This window comes from Erinaceus europaeus, chromosome 15, assembly GCF_950295315.1.
Source record: "Erinaceus europaeus chromosome 15, mEriEur2.1, whole genome shotgun sequence".
NCBI lineage: Eukaryota > Metazoa > Chordata > Mammalia > Eulipotyphla > Erinaceidae > Erinaceus > Erinaceus europaeus.
Window position 1 is genome coordinate 38,010,106 of NC_080176.1, and position 14,996 is coordinate 38,025,101.

General features: G+C 37.2%; 1 protein-coding gene across 8 annotated transcripts in view; it reads left to right on the forward strand.

The window, feature by feature from the left end:
- IMPACT (impact RWD domain protein) overlaps positions 1-14,763 on the forward strand; it is a 40,016-nt gene extending 25,253 nt beyond the window's left edge. For 7 of the 8 annotated variants that reach the window (XM_007528422.3, XM_016190543.2, XM_060173626.1 and 4 more), the window contains 4 exons: positions 4,951-5,024; positions 9,172-9,262; positions 10,669-10,803; positions 11,693-14,763. In XM_007528422.3, the coding sequence (XP_007528484.2) occupies positions 4,951-5,024; positions 9,172-9,262; positions 10,669-10,803; positions 11,693-11,761 (369 nt within the window). In that variant the 3' untranslated portion in view covers positions 11,762-14,763. Of the gene's footprint in view, positions 1-4,950; positions 5,025-9,171; positions 9,263-10,668; positions 10,804-11,692 lie in introns of those variants that run through there. The other variant, XM_060173620.1, reaches the window with a different exon arrangement.
- The last annotated feature ends 233 nt before the right edge of the window (positions 14,764-14,996 follow it).

Below are 14,996 nucleotides of genomic sequence, written 5' to 3' on the forward strand. Positions count from 1 at the left end.
AGGTCTAGTCTGTCAATCTCTTCATTCAATTCTCTTGTATCTTTATTGGTTCTCTGCTTTGTTGATCTGTCTAAGTGTGAGAGTGGGGTATTGAAGTCTCCCACTATTATTGTATTACTATTGATGTATTTTTGAAATTCTTTCAGTAGATGCTTAATGTATTTAGATGGTCCCTCGTTGGGTGCATAGATGTTAATAATTGTTAAGTCTTCTTGGCTGATTGATCCTCTAATCATTATGTAATGTCCTTGCCTATCTTTTATTATTTTATTTAATTTAAAATCTATCGTGTCTGAGATGAGAATGGCTGTTCCTGCCCTTTTTTGTGGACCGTTAGCCTGTATGATAGTTTTCCATCCTTTCACTTTAAGTCTGTGTTTATCTTGTTGTGACAGATGGGATTCTTGCAAGCAGCATATGGTTGGGTTATGTTTTTTGATCCATCCCCCCACCCTGTGCCTTTTGATGGGTGAGTTTAAGCCATTGACATTTATTGATATTATGGATTTAATGTATTGTAGTGCCATTGTTCTAAAAAAAATTGGTTTACTCTGATATATTGCAAGTATTATAGTGATGTTCTTGTTTATAAGAGGTCTTTTAGTACCTTTTTCAGGGCCGGCTTGGTGATGGTTGCCTCCTTTAACTATTGTTTATCTAAGAAGGTTTTGATCCCTCCATCTAGTTTGATTGACAGTCTAGCAGGATATATTATCCTTGGTTGAAACCCTTTTTCATTCAGGGCTCGATAGATATCTTGCCACTCCCTTCTGGCTTTTAGAGTTTGAGTGGAGAAGTCTGCAGATAATCTTATGGGTTTTCCCTTGTATGTGACTTTTTGTTTCTCTCTTGCAGCCCTTAGGATCCTTTCTTTATCCTTACTTCTTCTCATTGTGACTATGCTGTGTCTTGGTGTCTTCAGGTCTGGGTTGATTCTGTTTGGTACTCTCTGGGCCTCTTGAACCTTGATATCCTTTATTCAGGTCTGGGAAGTTTTCTTGTATTATTTCCTCTAGAATGTTTGCTTCCCCTTCCTCTCTTTCTTCCTCTGGCAGGCCAATTATACGAATGTTACTTCTTTTGATATCATCCCATATGTCTCTGTTGTTGTTTTCAGTGTCTCTCAATCTCTTTTAAAGCTCTTTCACCTCTTTCTTAGTTTTCTCTAACTCATCCTCTGTCTGACTAATTCTGTTTTCTGCTTCTATTAGTTTGCTTTCCCTTGCCTCAGCTTCTTTCTTCATTACAGCTATTTCAGCTTTCAGTTCTCTAATTGCCTCAAGATAATCAGTATTTTCCTGGGGGTCTCAACTGTTGTTTCCCTAATACTGCCATTCCTTTCCTCCAATGTTGTTTTCATTTCTGTGATTAATAAGTTTATTATTGCTTGCATACTTTTCTTATCTATGGTTACTTCTGGCTGATTTGAAGTTGCTTCTGGGCTCTTGTCTTCATTCATTGGGGTAGCAGTTTTATTTGTTTTTAATCTACCCATTTTTTTTTATTTATGTGTTTCTCTTTTTTTTTATGCTCTGTTGTTCCTCAGTTGTTGTGTCTTGAGTACAAGTAACACTGTACTAAATACCTTTATGACAACTGCACTCACCAACCTCAGGAATTACAGTAGCAACTGAAGTAAGTATTGAAGTAGTTTAATTGTTACCAGTTAGCCAAACAATTTCTCCAGTCCGTGAAAAAATAGTAACCAAATCCCAGTGAAGAAAGAGAAAAGAAAGAGAGTATAGCAAGAATAGACAGTTATGCAAATCTACTATCCACTGTATATTCTAGGGGTAACAAGAGGGGAAAGGGAACTAGAGCAGAGATACACACATAGAGAATCCACTCTGAGTCAGATTTCTTCCCCAAAGTAATTCACAAATTCAGAAAGGCAAAGAAGAAAGAAGTGTATGACAAGATTTAAAGAAAAAAAGAGAGAGAGAGAGAGAGAGTGAGAGACAAGAGAGATAAAAGGGAGAAGATAAGAAAAAGAGTTGTAATTAAAGAGCAGTGCAAGGAACTTCCCAAATGTGTTATCAGTGAATTCAAAAAAAACACCCTGTTTGGTGGTATGGGGTGTCCTGCTAGGAGCTAGTCCCCAGGGACTGCTTATGGGGGGGGGAAGGATGTATGCTTGAAGATTAAAAGGAAGAAAAAAGAATTTTTTTCCCCTACTCTAATTCTTAACCCAAATTAAGTTATAGTCACCTCTTTGGCATCGCTATGTCCTCTTATTGCTGGCCTGCTAAAGGCAGAAAATCCTATTGTTTCCAGGGAATGTGTTTGGAGCTCAGGGGCTAGCAGCTTCTCTGTCCGCCATCTTCCGGGAAACCCCCCCCCCCCAGACTTTTTTAAAGGATTTCTCGAATATGAAAACTAGCTCCAAGTCCTTTGATCCAATGAGAGCTATACTCAAGAAGTCTTTTGATCCGCCCTCAGGATCGCAGTGGTCCCTGGAGACTCCCAAGAGAAAGCCCTCGAGTTAAAGTGCTCTCTCTGGGTCCTCTGCCGGCTGCCCAGCAGCGCTCTGCAACTGGCTGGCGGAGGAGCCACCTTCCCGGGCGGAGGACAATGCCCAGCACACTCGCCTTGCCCGGCACCGCCTGGGAAGTCTGGAGCAGCCCGCCCGCTAGTCCGTGCCACCTTTACTCTAATTCTTAACCCAAATTAAATTATAATCACCTCTTTGGTGTCAGCCCTTATTGACTGGCCTGCTAAAGGCAGAAAATCCTACCGTTTCCAGAAGATGTGATCAGAGCACACGCTGTTAGCAGCTTCTCAGTCCGCCATCTTCCCCCTCCGTCCTATTTATTTATTTTCTAACAGCATATACAAGGCTCTGTTCCCTTATAACTTGACTGCTTCAGGTGGCCATTTTTTTCTCTTTATGATAAACGGTGGGAGAGAGAGAGCTAGAAAGGGAGACAGAAGGAAAGACACTCAGCACTGCCCCATCCCCGAGTGCCTGCAGCTTCTCCCCTGTAGGCGTGCCCATGTGGTGGCTAGGGGCTCAAATCTCGAACCTTGCTCATGATCACCTGTGAGTCCTGTTAGGTGAATTATTGATGAACTTCCTTTCAGCAGTATTTTTTAATTTTATTATTATGTTTAATTTTCATGCAAAATGGAAATTATTCATGTACTTGTGATTCCAGTTTAATTGAGTTTTCTTTATTTCCTAAATCTTATATATTTGTATGCTATTTTCCTTGGAACAAAATGACACTTCTTTCTATCTAAACCTGTTTTCCTTTTTGATGTAGAATAGTCAGTCATTCATCTTTCAAAACCTGACTCATGTTATCTCCTGAAAGAGTTTTTTTTTTTTTCTGAAAGAGTTTTCATTGACTTTTTTTTTTTTTTTGCCTCCAGGGTTATTGCTGGGGCTCAGTGCCTGCACCATGAATCCACTGCACCTGAAGGCCACTTTTTCCCTCCTTTGTTGCCCTTGTTGTTGCAGTCTTCTTGTGGTTATTATTATTGCTGTTGATGTCGTTTGTTGTTGGATAGGACAGAGAGAAATGGAGAGAGGAGGGGAAGACAGAGAGGGGGAGAGAAAGATAGACACCAGTAGACCTGCTTCTCCACCTGTGAAGTGACTCCCCTGCAGGTGGGGAGCCGGGGCCTCGAACTGGGATCCTTGCTCCTGTCCTTGCGCTTTGCACCATGTGCACTTAACCTGCTGTGCTGCCGCCCGACCCCTTCATTGATACTTAGAGAAGGTTTTGGTTGTATCGCACTGTTGGAAAACTCATGACATATTTTTTCCTGCTTTTGTAGGCAAAAACGTGTCATGACTTTTCTGGTAACCCAGTAAAATTTGGAAGATTACCTGTCACAGTGGATATGTACATATGATAAATTTTCAAAGCTCATTTTCAAAAATTCTCATCTACATTAAAAATTCTCTAAAGACCACCATACCAATGTGTCCTGAAATCTAACTTCTCCAGAGCCCTGCCCCACTAGGGAGAGATAGAAACAGGCTGGGGCTAGAGATTGACCTGCCAACATCCATGTTCAGCGGAAAAGCAATTACAGAAGCCAGACCTTCCATCTTCTGCACCCCATAAAGAAAGTTTTTGGTCCATACTCTCAGAGGGATAAAGAATAGGGACACTTCCAATGGAGGACACAGAACTCTGGTGGTGGGAACTCTATGGAATTGAACCCTGTTATCTTACAAGCTTGTTAATCATTAAATCACTAGTTTAAAAAGAAAGAAAGAAAGAAAGAAAGGAAGAAAGAGAAAGAAAGAAAGAAAGAAAGAAAGAAAGAAAGAAAGAAAGAAAGAAAGAAAGAAAAAAAGAAGGAAAATAAGCATCAGGACCTCACAGCTAAAAAAAAAAAATCTCCATGGGCAAAATTTATTCATAGACAGGTACCTTAGACATGGTTCCTGCCCAAAGATTTCCTGATAATTAGTGTTCAAAAATAGCATGTTTTTTTTTTTTTGAGGACAAAACTTAATGTTTTCTTCGCCTTTATTTAAAGTTGTAGATAAATCTACTTTAATTAATGTCAAGGTAATAGTTTTCTAATTTATCAGCTTTCACAAGTAGATTCTTTCTCCCTCTTCTCTCTCTGGGTCCTGATGAAATTAGAGTTCAGGGTCCTCTGGTCATCTCCCCCCTAACATCCTTCATCTTTCCTCTCTCTGGGAGCATGGACTCAGGATCATTATGGGGTGCAGAAGGTAAAAAGTCTGGCTTCTGTAACTGCTTCTCCACTGAACACGGGCATTGGCAGGTCAATCCATACCACCAGTTTCTGCATCTTAAAAAGAGTAGAAAACTTTTGAAAGTGACTGTTTCACAGTTACTCTCTTTAAAAAAACTATTTCAATATAATAGAATTTGTATCAGTTTGCTTTAAAATATTTTGCTAACATTTATTTACAGAACAAATATGTTTTATTTTTTATTATTGCTTTTCTTTCTCTCATTTTAGGTAAAAATGGTTCTTGCCAAATTGTATGAGAATAAGAAAATAGCTAGTGCTACCCACAACATCTATGCATACAGGTGAGTGATCACCACAGTTGTAGGAAAGTGTACTTTGTGGGGAGTGAGGGGGGGGCTGGCAGATGACTGAAAAATAAAAGCTCTCCTGTTTTCATTATAAAAATAATAATCATACATAAAGAATTTGGGAACTGCAGGAAAGGAAAAGAGAATTGGAAGAAAAACCGTCCTTTTTCTGTCATTAAATGTAGCATATTTTGATATATTTTATTTGTCTTTTCTATAAAACTTTTATTTTTTCAGTACTCTCCCAGTACCCTGTATTTTCTTAATTTAGCAAAAGCCATTGTCTGTGTTATTAGAATTGTTTTATAAAAAATTGTCGTTGTTTAATCTTTGAGACTTCACTGTAGAATTGAGTGATTTTGTTTTCTGCTTTCATTTTACTTACATAATTTTCACTGTTGTGAAAAATAATCCTGGAAACATTTCTATACATTTCTTAGTTTTTCTAGGATAGGTTTAGGGTTGCTGTCAATTCTATTTTGAATGAAATGGAGGTATAATTAAAAAGGAAGAAAGAATAAGTCCCTAGAAGTAGAATCATAAAAAAATGTCTGAACATTTTGAAACTCTGGATACATAGTTGTAGACTTTGTTGAAAGTTACTTTTTAAAACCAACTGTACTCCTATTAACTTTAAATATACTTTTACTAACCCTAACCTTTAATTTTGAATAGGGCTTTATGCAGATATGTTAAAGAGATAAAGGATCTATTTAACAGAGGCAAACTAGCACAGACTTAAGTCAGAACATAAGCTTAGAAACTGGGTGCAAATTCAAAATGTGACTGAGACTGTTTGTTAGACTGTCCAATCTGAAACTCAGAAACAAAAGCATCCACTACTTTAAAGAGGTACTTTTCACTATTACTAAGACATGTCCCTTAAGTTCCAAAACCCGCAAAAGACTTATTTGTTATCCAATTCTCCACTTAATTAGAATGTCAGTGAATATAATTTTGATATTTGCTTACTGTCATCAATATGAAAATAGGGATTATCTTGTAATTTCAGTGATTAATGTAGGCTGTAAAGGTGTTATTGGTCACCATTCTTTCACCCCATGTGTTTGTTGAGTGACTACTATTTATCAAGAACTTTGCAGAATTCTGATTATTTCAGTAACTCTGCTCAATAACAAAAGTGAGCTTAAGATAACATAATTGTTAAGTGTTAGAGTCGAATTTGGTGATACAATTTAACTTATCTACTTGTTTCTATATGATTGCATGACTCTGCCTTCAATAACTGTTGTACATAATGTTGATCTTAAATTGTATTGAGCCAGAGATTTTATTTCAGGAATCCAGGTTTGTTTTTTTGTTTGTTTGTTGTTGTTGTTGTTATCACTGGAGCTCGGTGCCTATGCTAAGAATCCACTGCTCCTGGAGGCCATTTTTCCCATTTAGTTGCCCTTTTTGTTGTTGTTATTGTTGCCATTGCTGTTGTTGTTTCTGGATAGGACAGAGAGAAATAGAGAGAGGAGGGGAAGGCAGAGGGGAAGAGAAAGACAGACACCTGCAGACCTGCTTCACCATTTGTGAAGCAACCCCCCTACAGGTAGGAAGCTGGGGACTCAAACTGGGACCCTTGTGCAGGTCCTTGAGCTTTGCGCCATGTGCGCTTAACCCACTACACTACTGCCCAGGCCCCTGTTTTTGACTTTTTAAGTTCATTTGTTTTTGTGGCCTTGCACAGCAGTAAATAAATTATCAGTCTCACAGACATCAGCTTAGATTGTAGAATTTCTTACCAAGTAAGACTAGAAAGGCACAAAGGAGGGTTGGAGGGCCCCTCTGGGAGTAAAGTGTTAACAGATGACCTTTTCTTGGTACATAAACTTTATGTTGTGTACTTTGAATACTCAGGGTCCTTTTAAGGCTACTTCCCAGTTCTGGGGCAGTGTTCTCGCTTTGGACTTATGGGGCCGCTCTTCAGATACTGCGTGTGAGGAAAGGGTTACTGAAAATGGCCGTGATTTCATTTTTATAAAGTACCGATTTTAGAGAGTCTGATTTCCTTCATAAAATTATAGTCTTAAATAAAATGATAAGCCTAATAGAAATCAGCCCTGACTTCTTTTTGCCTTATACAAGTGTTTTAATAGCACTGACTTTTCCTTAAACAAGGTCAACTCTTTTTTTAAAATGTTTTTATTTATTATTGGCTAGAGACAGAGTGGAATTGAGAGAGGAGGGGGAGATAGAGAGGGAGAGACACAGAGAGACACCTGCAGCCTTGCTTCAATGCTAGTGCAGCTTTCTCCCTGCAGGTGGGGACCAGAAGCTTGAACCTGCAACCTTGTGCACTACAATGTGTGTGCTTAACCAGGTGCTTCACCACCTGGACCCTAGGTCAACTTTTTTTTTTTATTCCCCCATCTAGGTCAACTCTTAATACTAAAAGTCATGGTATGTGGGCATGATACATATGGATGGATGAATGGTTTGCTGGAAGGATGAATGAATAACTATGATTACTTTGTATAATTAATATAATTGACTTAGGTGTATAGTAAGTCAGATGAGATCGGGCGTGTTCAGGGTGGTATGGCTGTAGACTGAATGTAAATCAGTATTTGACTTTTTTTAAAAAAAAATTATTTATTTCCTTTTGTTGCCCTTACTGTTTTATTATTGTAGTTATTATTGATGTCATTGTTGTTGGATAGGACAGAGAGAAATGGAGAGAGGAGGGGAAGACAGAGAGGGGGAGAGAAAGATAGACACCTGCAGACCTGCTTCACCACCTGCGAAGTGACTCCCCTGCAGGTGGGGAGCCGAGGGCTCAAACAGGGATCCTTACGCTGGTCCTTGCGCTTTGCACCACTTGTGCTTAACCTGCTGCGCTACTGCCCGACTCCTGGTATTTGACTTTTTATAACCATACTTAGGAAGACATTTTTGTGATATTCGACTAAGTATTTTTTTAAATCTTTATTAGTGATTTAATAGTGGTTCACAAGATTATAAAATTACAGGGTCACCCACCACCAAAGTTTTGTGCTGTCACACACTCCCCCCCCCCCCTTCCCGTGATCACTGTAGTTCTCAATAAGTCTCAGGAATGGTTTACTCCCCTGATTCTAGATGGTGTCATTTGTAGAAGTCAAAGAAATTAACCAGGTGTCTTAACAGGAAGCTCATTTATTTATTCATTTCTTATTTGCCAAACTTATTTTACTATAATGTAGCCTTACATTATTATTCCAAATGTTACCTTTCTAGAAATTTCAGTGAGTGAATATGCCATTATTTATGTCTGATATTGGTAATTATCAAAGGGGGAAGATTAAAAAGATATCTTATAATTTTTACTCAGAAATGGGGAAGGTAGAGAATTGCTTGATGCCTAGTGTAAGATATGAGGAAAATATAAAATATTAACTTTTGTTGGCTTGCTCTTCATCATGTACATATGTTTGTTTCACTAGATTTTAGGCCCTTTGAAATATGAATACGTTTATTTGTTTATTTATTTAGTCACCAGGGCTATTTCTGGGGCTTGCTGCTTGCACAATGAATCCATTGCTCCTGGTGGACCATTTTCCCTCCTCATTTCTGTTCTTTTCTCTTCTTTATTTGATATGCTAGAAAGAGAGGAGGGGGAGATAAAGAGGGAGAGAGACAGGAAGATACCTGCAGTACTTGCTTCACCACTCATGGTTTCCCCCCTGTGGGTGGGGAGTGAGGGACTAGAACCCGAGTCCTTGCACATAGTAATGTGTGCACTTAACCAGGCATACCACTGCCTGGCCCAGTAACACTTTTTTTTTTTTTTTATCATTTTGTAGTGCTTATAATGGATGGCATTTTTATATAGTGTATTCTTAGTAAGCATTTTCCAATGACAAGTCTCTATAGCCTCATAGCTTCAAGGTGTAATGGGGAAAGTGTCAGATGTGTTATCACCTTCTTATAACAGTAGCATTCTGATTTCATGAAGGCATGTTTGCTTCCTAGCTTTACCAAGTACAAAAAGCAAACCATGCTGGATTGTCAGTCTCAGTGAAAATAAATCCAACATATAGTTTAAGAAGGATTTGTAGAACAAATATGCTGCTTTTCTAAATAAAAATTGACCATTAACATTGCTAGAGTGAATTATAATATTTCAAACTAACACTGGTATATGCATTTCTAGAATATATTGTGAGGATAAACAGACATTCTTACAGGACTATGAAGATGATGGAGAAACAGCAGCTGGTGGACGTCTCCTCCATCTCATGGAGGTAAGTATAAGTTAAGTTGTGCTAATTCTGTCCTGTAAGCTGTAGAAGTTCTCAACAAAATTGAAGCTATGTAACATAGGCTTAATTAGCAGTTAGATCTTAAACACTGAAAGAAAGTGTTGAACACTGGATATGGGGTAGGAAGCACAGTATTAACAGCAAGTGTTATGTTTTCAGATTATTTCAAGTCATAGACAGTAGAAGATTGTCTTCAGATCTAGAAAAAACTTCATTTCTTGGGATAGTGTCTTCTGTTTTCTCTGTTCTCATGCAACTTTTATTAGGTAGATGTTAGACCTTCTAGATTAATCCAGAATATTTCTTTTTTTCTTCTTTTTAAGTTGTCCATCTCATTGGTCTTATGTTCTGAAAAAATTATCATGACTATCTTCCAAAATTTCTATTGAATTAAAAAATTTTTAGCAGTTTTGTTTAATTTTTAAGAGTTATTTCTTATTCTAGATCTTTCATATTGTACTCCTCTGGTTTTATGAATGTAATATCCTCTAAGATTATTCTGAGTATACTACTTAAGATTTTTTTAGGACATCTTCTTTCTTAATTTTTTTACTGATTCATTTTAGTTCATATTGTCCTTTCTCTTTCATGCTGCTGGATTTTCTTCATCTGTCTGGTGATCATTGATTGTCTGTTGATTTTAAGAATGGATTTTTCCCCTCCCCCCAAGGTAGTTGTTGTAGTTAATTTACTTTTTTTAATGGGAGGTTTGTTGCTTTCTAACTAGGCCATGCCCTTGAACTCTGTGTGTGGGTTATGGCTGTAGATTGATGGGCTTTACACTAACAACAGCATCACTTGACAAATGTCAAACTGAGACATTCTTAACTGGTTGGCACTAATGCAACCCCATTTCTCTGTAGAGTTTGCTCAGAAGCAGGTTTTATGTTCCTTTACTTAATGGATTAAAGACTATGCTATACAGGTTGAAGGCAGCAAGAACTGGAACCCTATCTGCATGGTGTCCCCTTCACTCTACCTGGCTGAACCAAAGTTTGTAATTCAAGGACACTAGGGAGCACAGTGTTTTGGTTTTTTTCTCCTAAATTCCTTTCCCATTCTGACATTCTATCCCCTACTCTCATTTTGCTTATTTATGTAATTATGCCATTATTGTCCTGGGGAAATTTTGTGTGCAGTTTTAAAAAATAAATTTGATTACTTTATTTATTTAACCAGAGTGCTGCTCAGCTCTGGTTTATGGTGGTGCCAGGGATTGAACTTGGGACCTGGGTGCCTCAGGCATGAAAGTCTTTTGCGTAATCATGATGTTGTCTCCCCAGCCCTTTGTGTGTAACTAGGTCACTTCACTCTCCTTTAAACTCACATTTTTTTTTTTTTTAACATGGCTATGTGTATATATCTAATGGTGCTTCTGAAAATGGCAGATTCTGAGTGTGAGGAATGTCCTGGTGGTAGTGTCGCGCTGGTATGGAGGGATTCTGCTAGGACCAGATCGCTTCAAACATATCAACAACTGTGCCAGAAACATACTAGTGGAGAAGAACTACTTAAATTCACCCGTAAGTGGCTACTGGTACTTCGTATAGTTTTTCACGACCTATGGAATTAAAAAAACAACAACAACAAAAAAAAAAAACTAAGAATGAATCATTTCCTCTGTGACACATTAGAAAAACCTGTGGGCTATGAACCTGGAGACAGTCTTTGGGCCAGTTATGTGACCTTGGTCAGATCATGTCATGTCTTTTAGCCTAAATCCCATCAACTCACCAATTTTTATAATTCAAAAAAGTCTTTGAAGACTGATTAGTTTCCAGTTTCTACAGCTGAGACCCAAGAAGTTATGACTAGTGTTACACTGAACTGTATGTTCTTTAAATATTACAGTTATTGCACTCTCTGTTAATGTCAAAGGATTTCTCTATCTCCTAGCAAACTTTAGGATGCTTTCTTTTTATTCTTTGAATGATTTTTATTTCATGTTTTCTGTTAATATCTATTTTATGGAAATTTTACTGTCCCACTTTGAAAAGTAGATAATATTGTAATTAATAGTGTAAGTAAATAATATTGAAATTACTATTTTTTAAAAGAATTTATTTATTTATTCATGAGAAAGATAGGAGGAGAGAAAGAACCACAAATTACTCTGCTGGTGCATGTGCCACTGGTGATCGAACCCAGGACCTCATGGTTGAGAATCCAATGCTTTATCCACTGCACCACCTCCCGGACCACAATATTGAAATTATTATAAATCTCGTGGATTAATAAGAATTGTCCTTTATGATGCCTGATTATTTTGAAAAAATCAGAATATGCTATAACTGAAAGTATCTTCCTGTTAAACTGAGAAGAAACATATATTCCCAGTACATGCTATATTAAGTTTCTGTGTGAGTATATTCATATCATGAAGAAATACAACATTGATCTGTCTTTTTCTAGGAGGACTCAGCAAAAGCTTTGGGAAAGAACAAAAAAGTAAGAAAAGATAAGAAGAGGAGTGAACATTAATATCTGAAACTCTGTGAAAGGTTGATTCCCTATCATTGTGTGCACAGTCCATCGTCATCAAGAATGTATTGTGCAGAGAGTGAATCCTTGACTGCTCAAGTGGGCCAACTCATCGTGGACACAGCATTATCTATTCCTTTTTAGTCACAGCAGCTGCCTAAAATAGAAAACTTATAACATTCATATGTGTTTCAGGCTGATTCAGAAGAATTAATTTGAACTTAATAGCCTCTCCATCTAATTTTTTGGAAGGTAACAGTGGCCCTGGGCAGTACCTGAATTAACTGTTCATTACAGTTCATGTCAAGTGCCTTTGTTAGGAAGGGAAGAAATGTCTCTAGAGGGATATAAATATTTGATTTCATGTCATCTAGATTCTCATTTTCTTAAGTGAATATTACCTTTTACTGCTCTTTATGGCTTATTGGAATAGAAACACATTAAAACTTGATCTTGGAGAGTTTATTCTTGTGATTTTACTCATAAGTGTGTCACCTTTCATTTTATAGTGTTCATCAGTTAATGAATCAAATGAAAATACAGGTATATCCATCTGTAGTTACATGCTGAAGTGACAGTTCTATACATTTGTTAGCCTAGTTATTATGCCTCAATTTCTGTTTCAAATTGGTAATTGTGGAGTTTCAAAAAGTGATTTTCTTGTCTTACCATTTTGTATAATTCTCATGATATAAAGCAAGAACTATTGAAGTATCAGTAGGCTTTCCTTTGCCCCTGAAATGTGTTGGTATATTTGGTTTCTTTTAGCACCCAGAAAGTTATGATCTTCATTGAAAAATTAGAACTATGTTGGAAACTATGTTGTGTAGTTGTATAAACATGATGAACATTTTCCACCTGTACTCCAGCCATTTTCCTTAAACCCATATCTTCTTTGGTGAGAAGAAACAAACCCTTTTAATTAGAAAAACAAAATGTCTCCCTTACTCCTCACCCATTTGTATCAGCCCTTTCTCATCAGTGTTTGTGTTTCTCCTTTCATGTAAGTTGTGCCTTTTACCTCTAAGCATCTAGACAATAAATTTATCTTTAAGGTTTGTGACAATAAATCATAAACTGTTCCCTTTCAGATATCATTGCAAACAATTGTTAACAGTTTGGTGATGGGTGAAGTGTGCTGGCACCTATTTGGGGGATTGTGACTCCATGACAATACCAGTATATAAACATTTACCTCAAAAAAAAAAGTTACTAATTAATCATACATTTAGCTGAGATGTTTCCAAAGGGAAGGGGGAATAGAAATTAGATGGCAATTTGTAATGGATCTGAGCATGGAAAACATGTGAAGGAAAGTGAACACAAACACATATGGTTTTTTCTTTCTGACATTTTACATGTTAAGGTTCCATTATTTTATTTGACATTTAAATTTTGCATTTATATTTACTATTATTTTACAATAGTACTGCTCAGCTCTGGCTTATGGTGGTCCTGGAGATTGAACCTGGGACCTTGGATCCTCAAGCATAAAAGCTTTTGCATAAACATTATGCTGTCTCTCCAGCCCAGAATTTAGCAAATAGCATTAGACTAGGATAGATTCTGAGAACTAAAACTAAATCATATTTGTTATGTATTTAAGAACAGTCACTTCAAATTCCACGAAAAGCTAAGTATGTCCTATATATTGTTAAAATTATTAAAGAAGTCAGAGATTATTAGTTAACATTAACATAATTTCTTTTTTTTTTTTTTTTTTTGATAGAGACAAGGAGATAGAAGAGAGTGAAAGAGAGCACCAAAATTTCCATCAGTGTGGTAGGGGCCAGACTTGAACCTGTGTTACACACATGTCAAAGCAGCATACTGTCCAAGTGAGCTGAGCTGTTTCACTGATCCCACTCCACAATTTGTGCGTTTCAGACTCGTGAAGGAAGGTGTGAACAATAGGGCTTTGGTGCTGGGGGTGGGAGGAGAGTTTATTTTTCTGCTGTATCAAATTTAGATTTTTGTCTTGCTCTTTTATCCAATATTTACTGAGATCTGTACAGAAAACGAAGGTATTTTATTCTGTGGTCTAATTTTCCTGACTCCCTCCAAAAAAAAAAAAAAAAAAGGCCTAACCTCCTTTCCTTAGAGTCAGTCATCTAATAAAAAGGAAATATCCGCAATTCTTAAGTGAAGGAACTTGACTCATTTCACACTTTACAATTTTGGATCCCCTACCTACAGATAGTGTCTGTTTTCTCTCTTTAAAACTTACCTCAACTAGAGGCATTTTGGATCCCCAAAATTCTTTTCTATAGCCAGATCTATGCTACGGCAAATTTTTTTTATATATAATTTATTTATAAAATAGAAACACTGACAAGATCTTAGGATAAGAGGGGTACAGTTCCCACCACTAGAGCTCCATATCCCATTCCCTCCCTTCCCCTGATAGCTTTCCTATTCTTTAACTCTCTGGGAGTATGGACCCAAGGTCATTATGGGGTGCAGGAGGTGGAAGGTGCAGCTTTTGTAATTGCTTCCCCAATGAACATGGGCATTGGCAGGTCAATCCATACTCCCAGGCTGTCTGTCTCTTCTTTCCCTAGTGGGCTGGTGCTCTAGGGAAGCGGAGCTCCAGGACACATTTGCATTTTGCTGCAGTGAAGTTTATAGTCTACTGCCTCCTGTATATGTCAATAGCACGATGATTTGGAGGACAGTATGTATCATGAAACAGAAGCTGCTTGAAGAGAATTATAACTAAACACAACCAATAAAGAATTATATGAAGTTGCTACTGTCTGAAAGGCAGGTGAAATTTATTGGGAAAATTGTACAGTCTCTGCTGCCACAATTTAGAGATAATCATCCTTAACATTTAGTATGTACATCCTTCTATTTTTCCCTATGCATGATTTTGTACATATGGCTATTTTTATTTCCATAGAAATGGTATTAAACTGTATATAATGTTTTGTATCTGGCATATTTCATATAGTATATTATTAACATTTTCCTGTGTCAATAAATATTCTTCTATGGCTTCACTTCTTATGGCTGCATTGTATTCTGTCTTTTGGGTTTATCAATATACTAAAGAGTCCCAGCCAGTTCCAATTTTAAATGTTTTCCAAATATTTAGTATTATTAAGAGCTGGAAAGAAAGCTATCATTTAATGCAAAACTTTTTATATGGTTACTTTTGTAGGAAAGATTCTTAGAGGTAAAGTTTCTTGGTAAAAAAAATTTGCAGTCTGACTGCTTAATTGGTGAGGCCAAA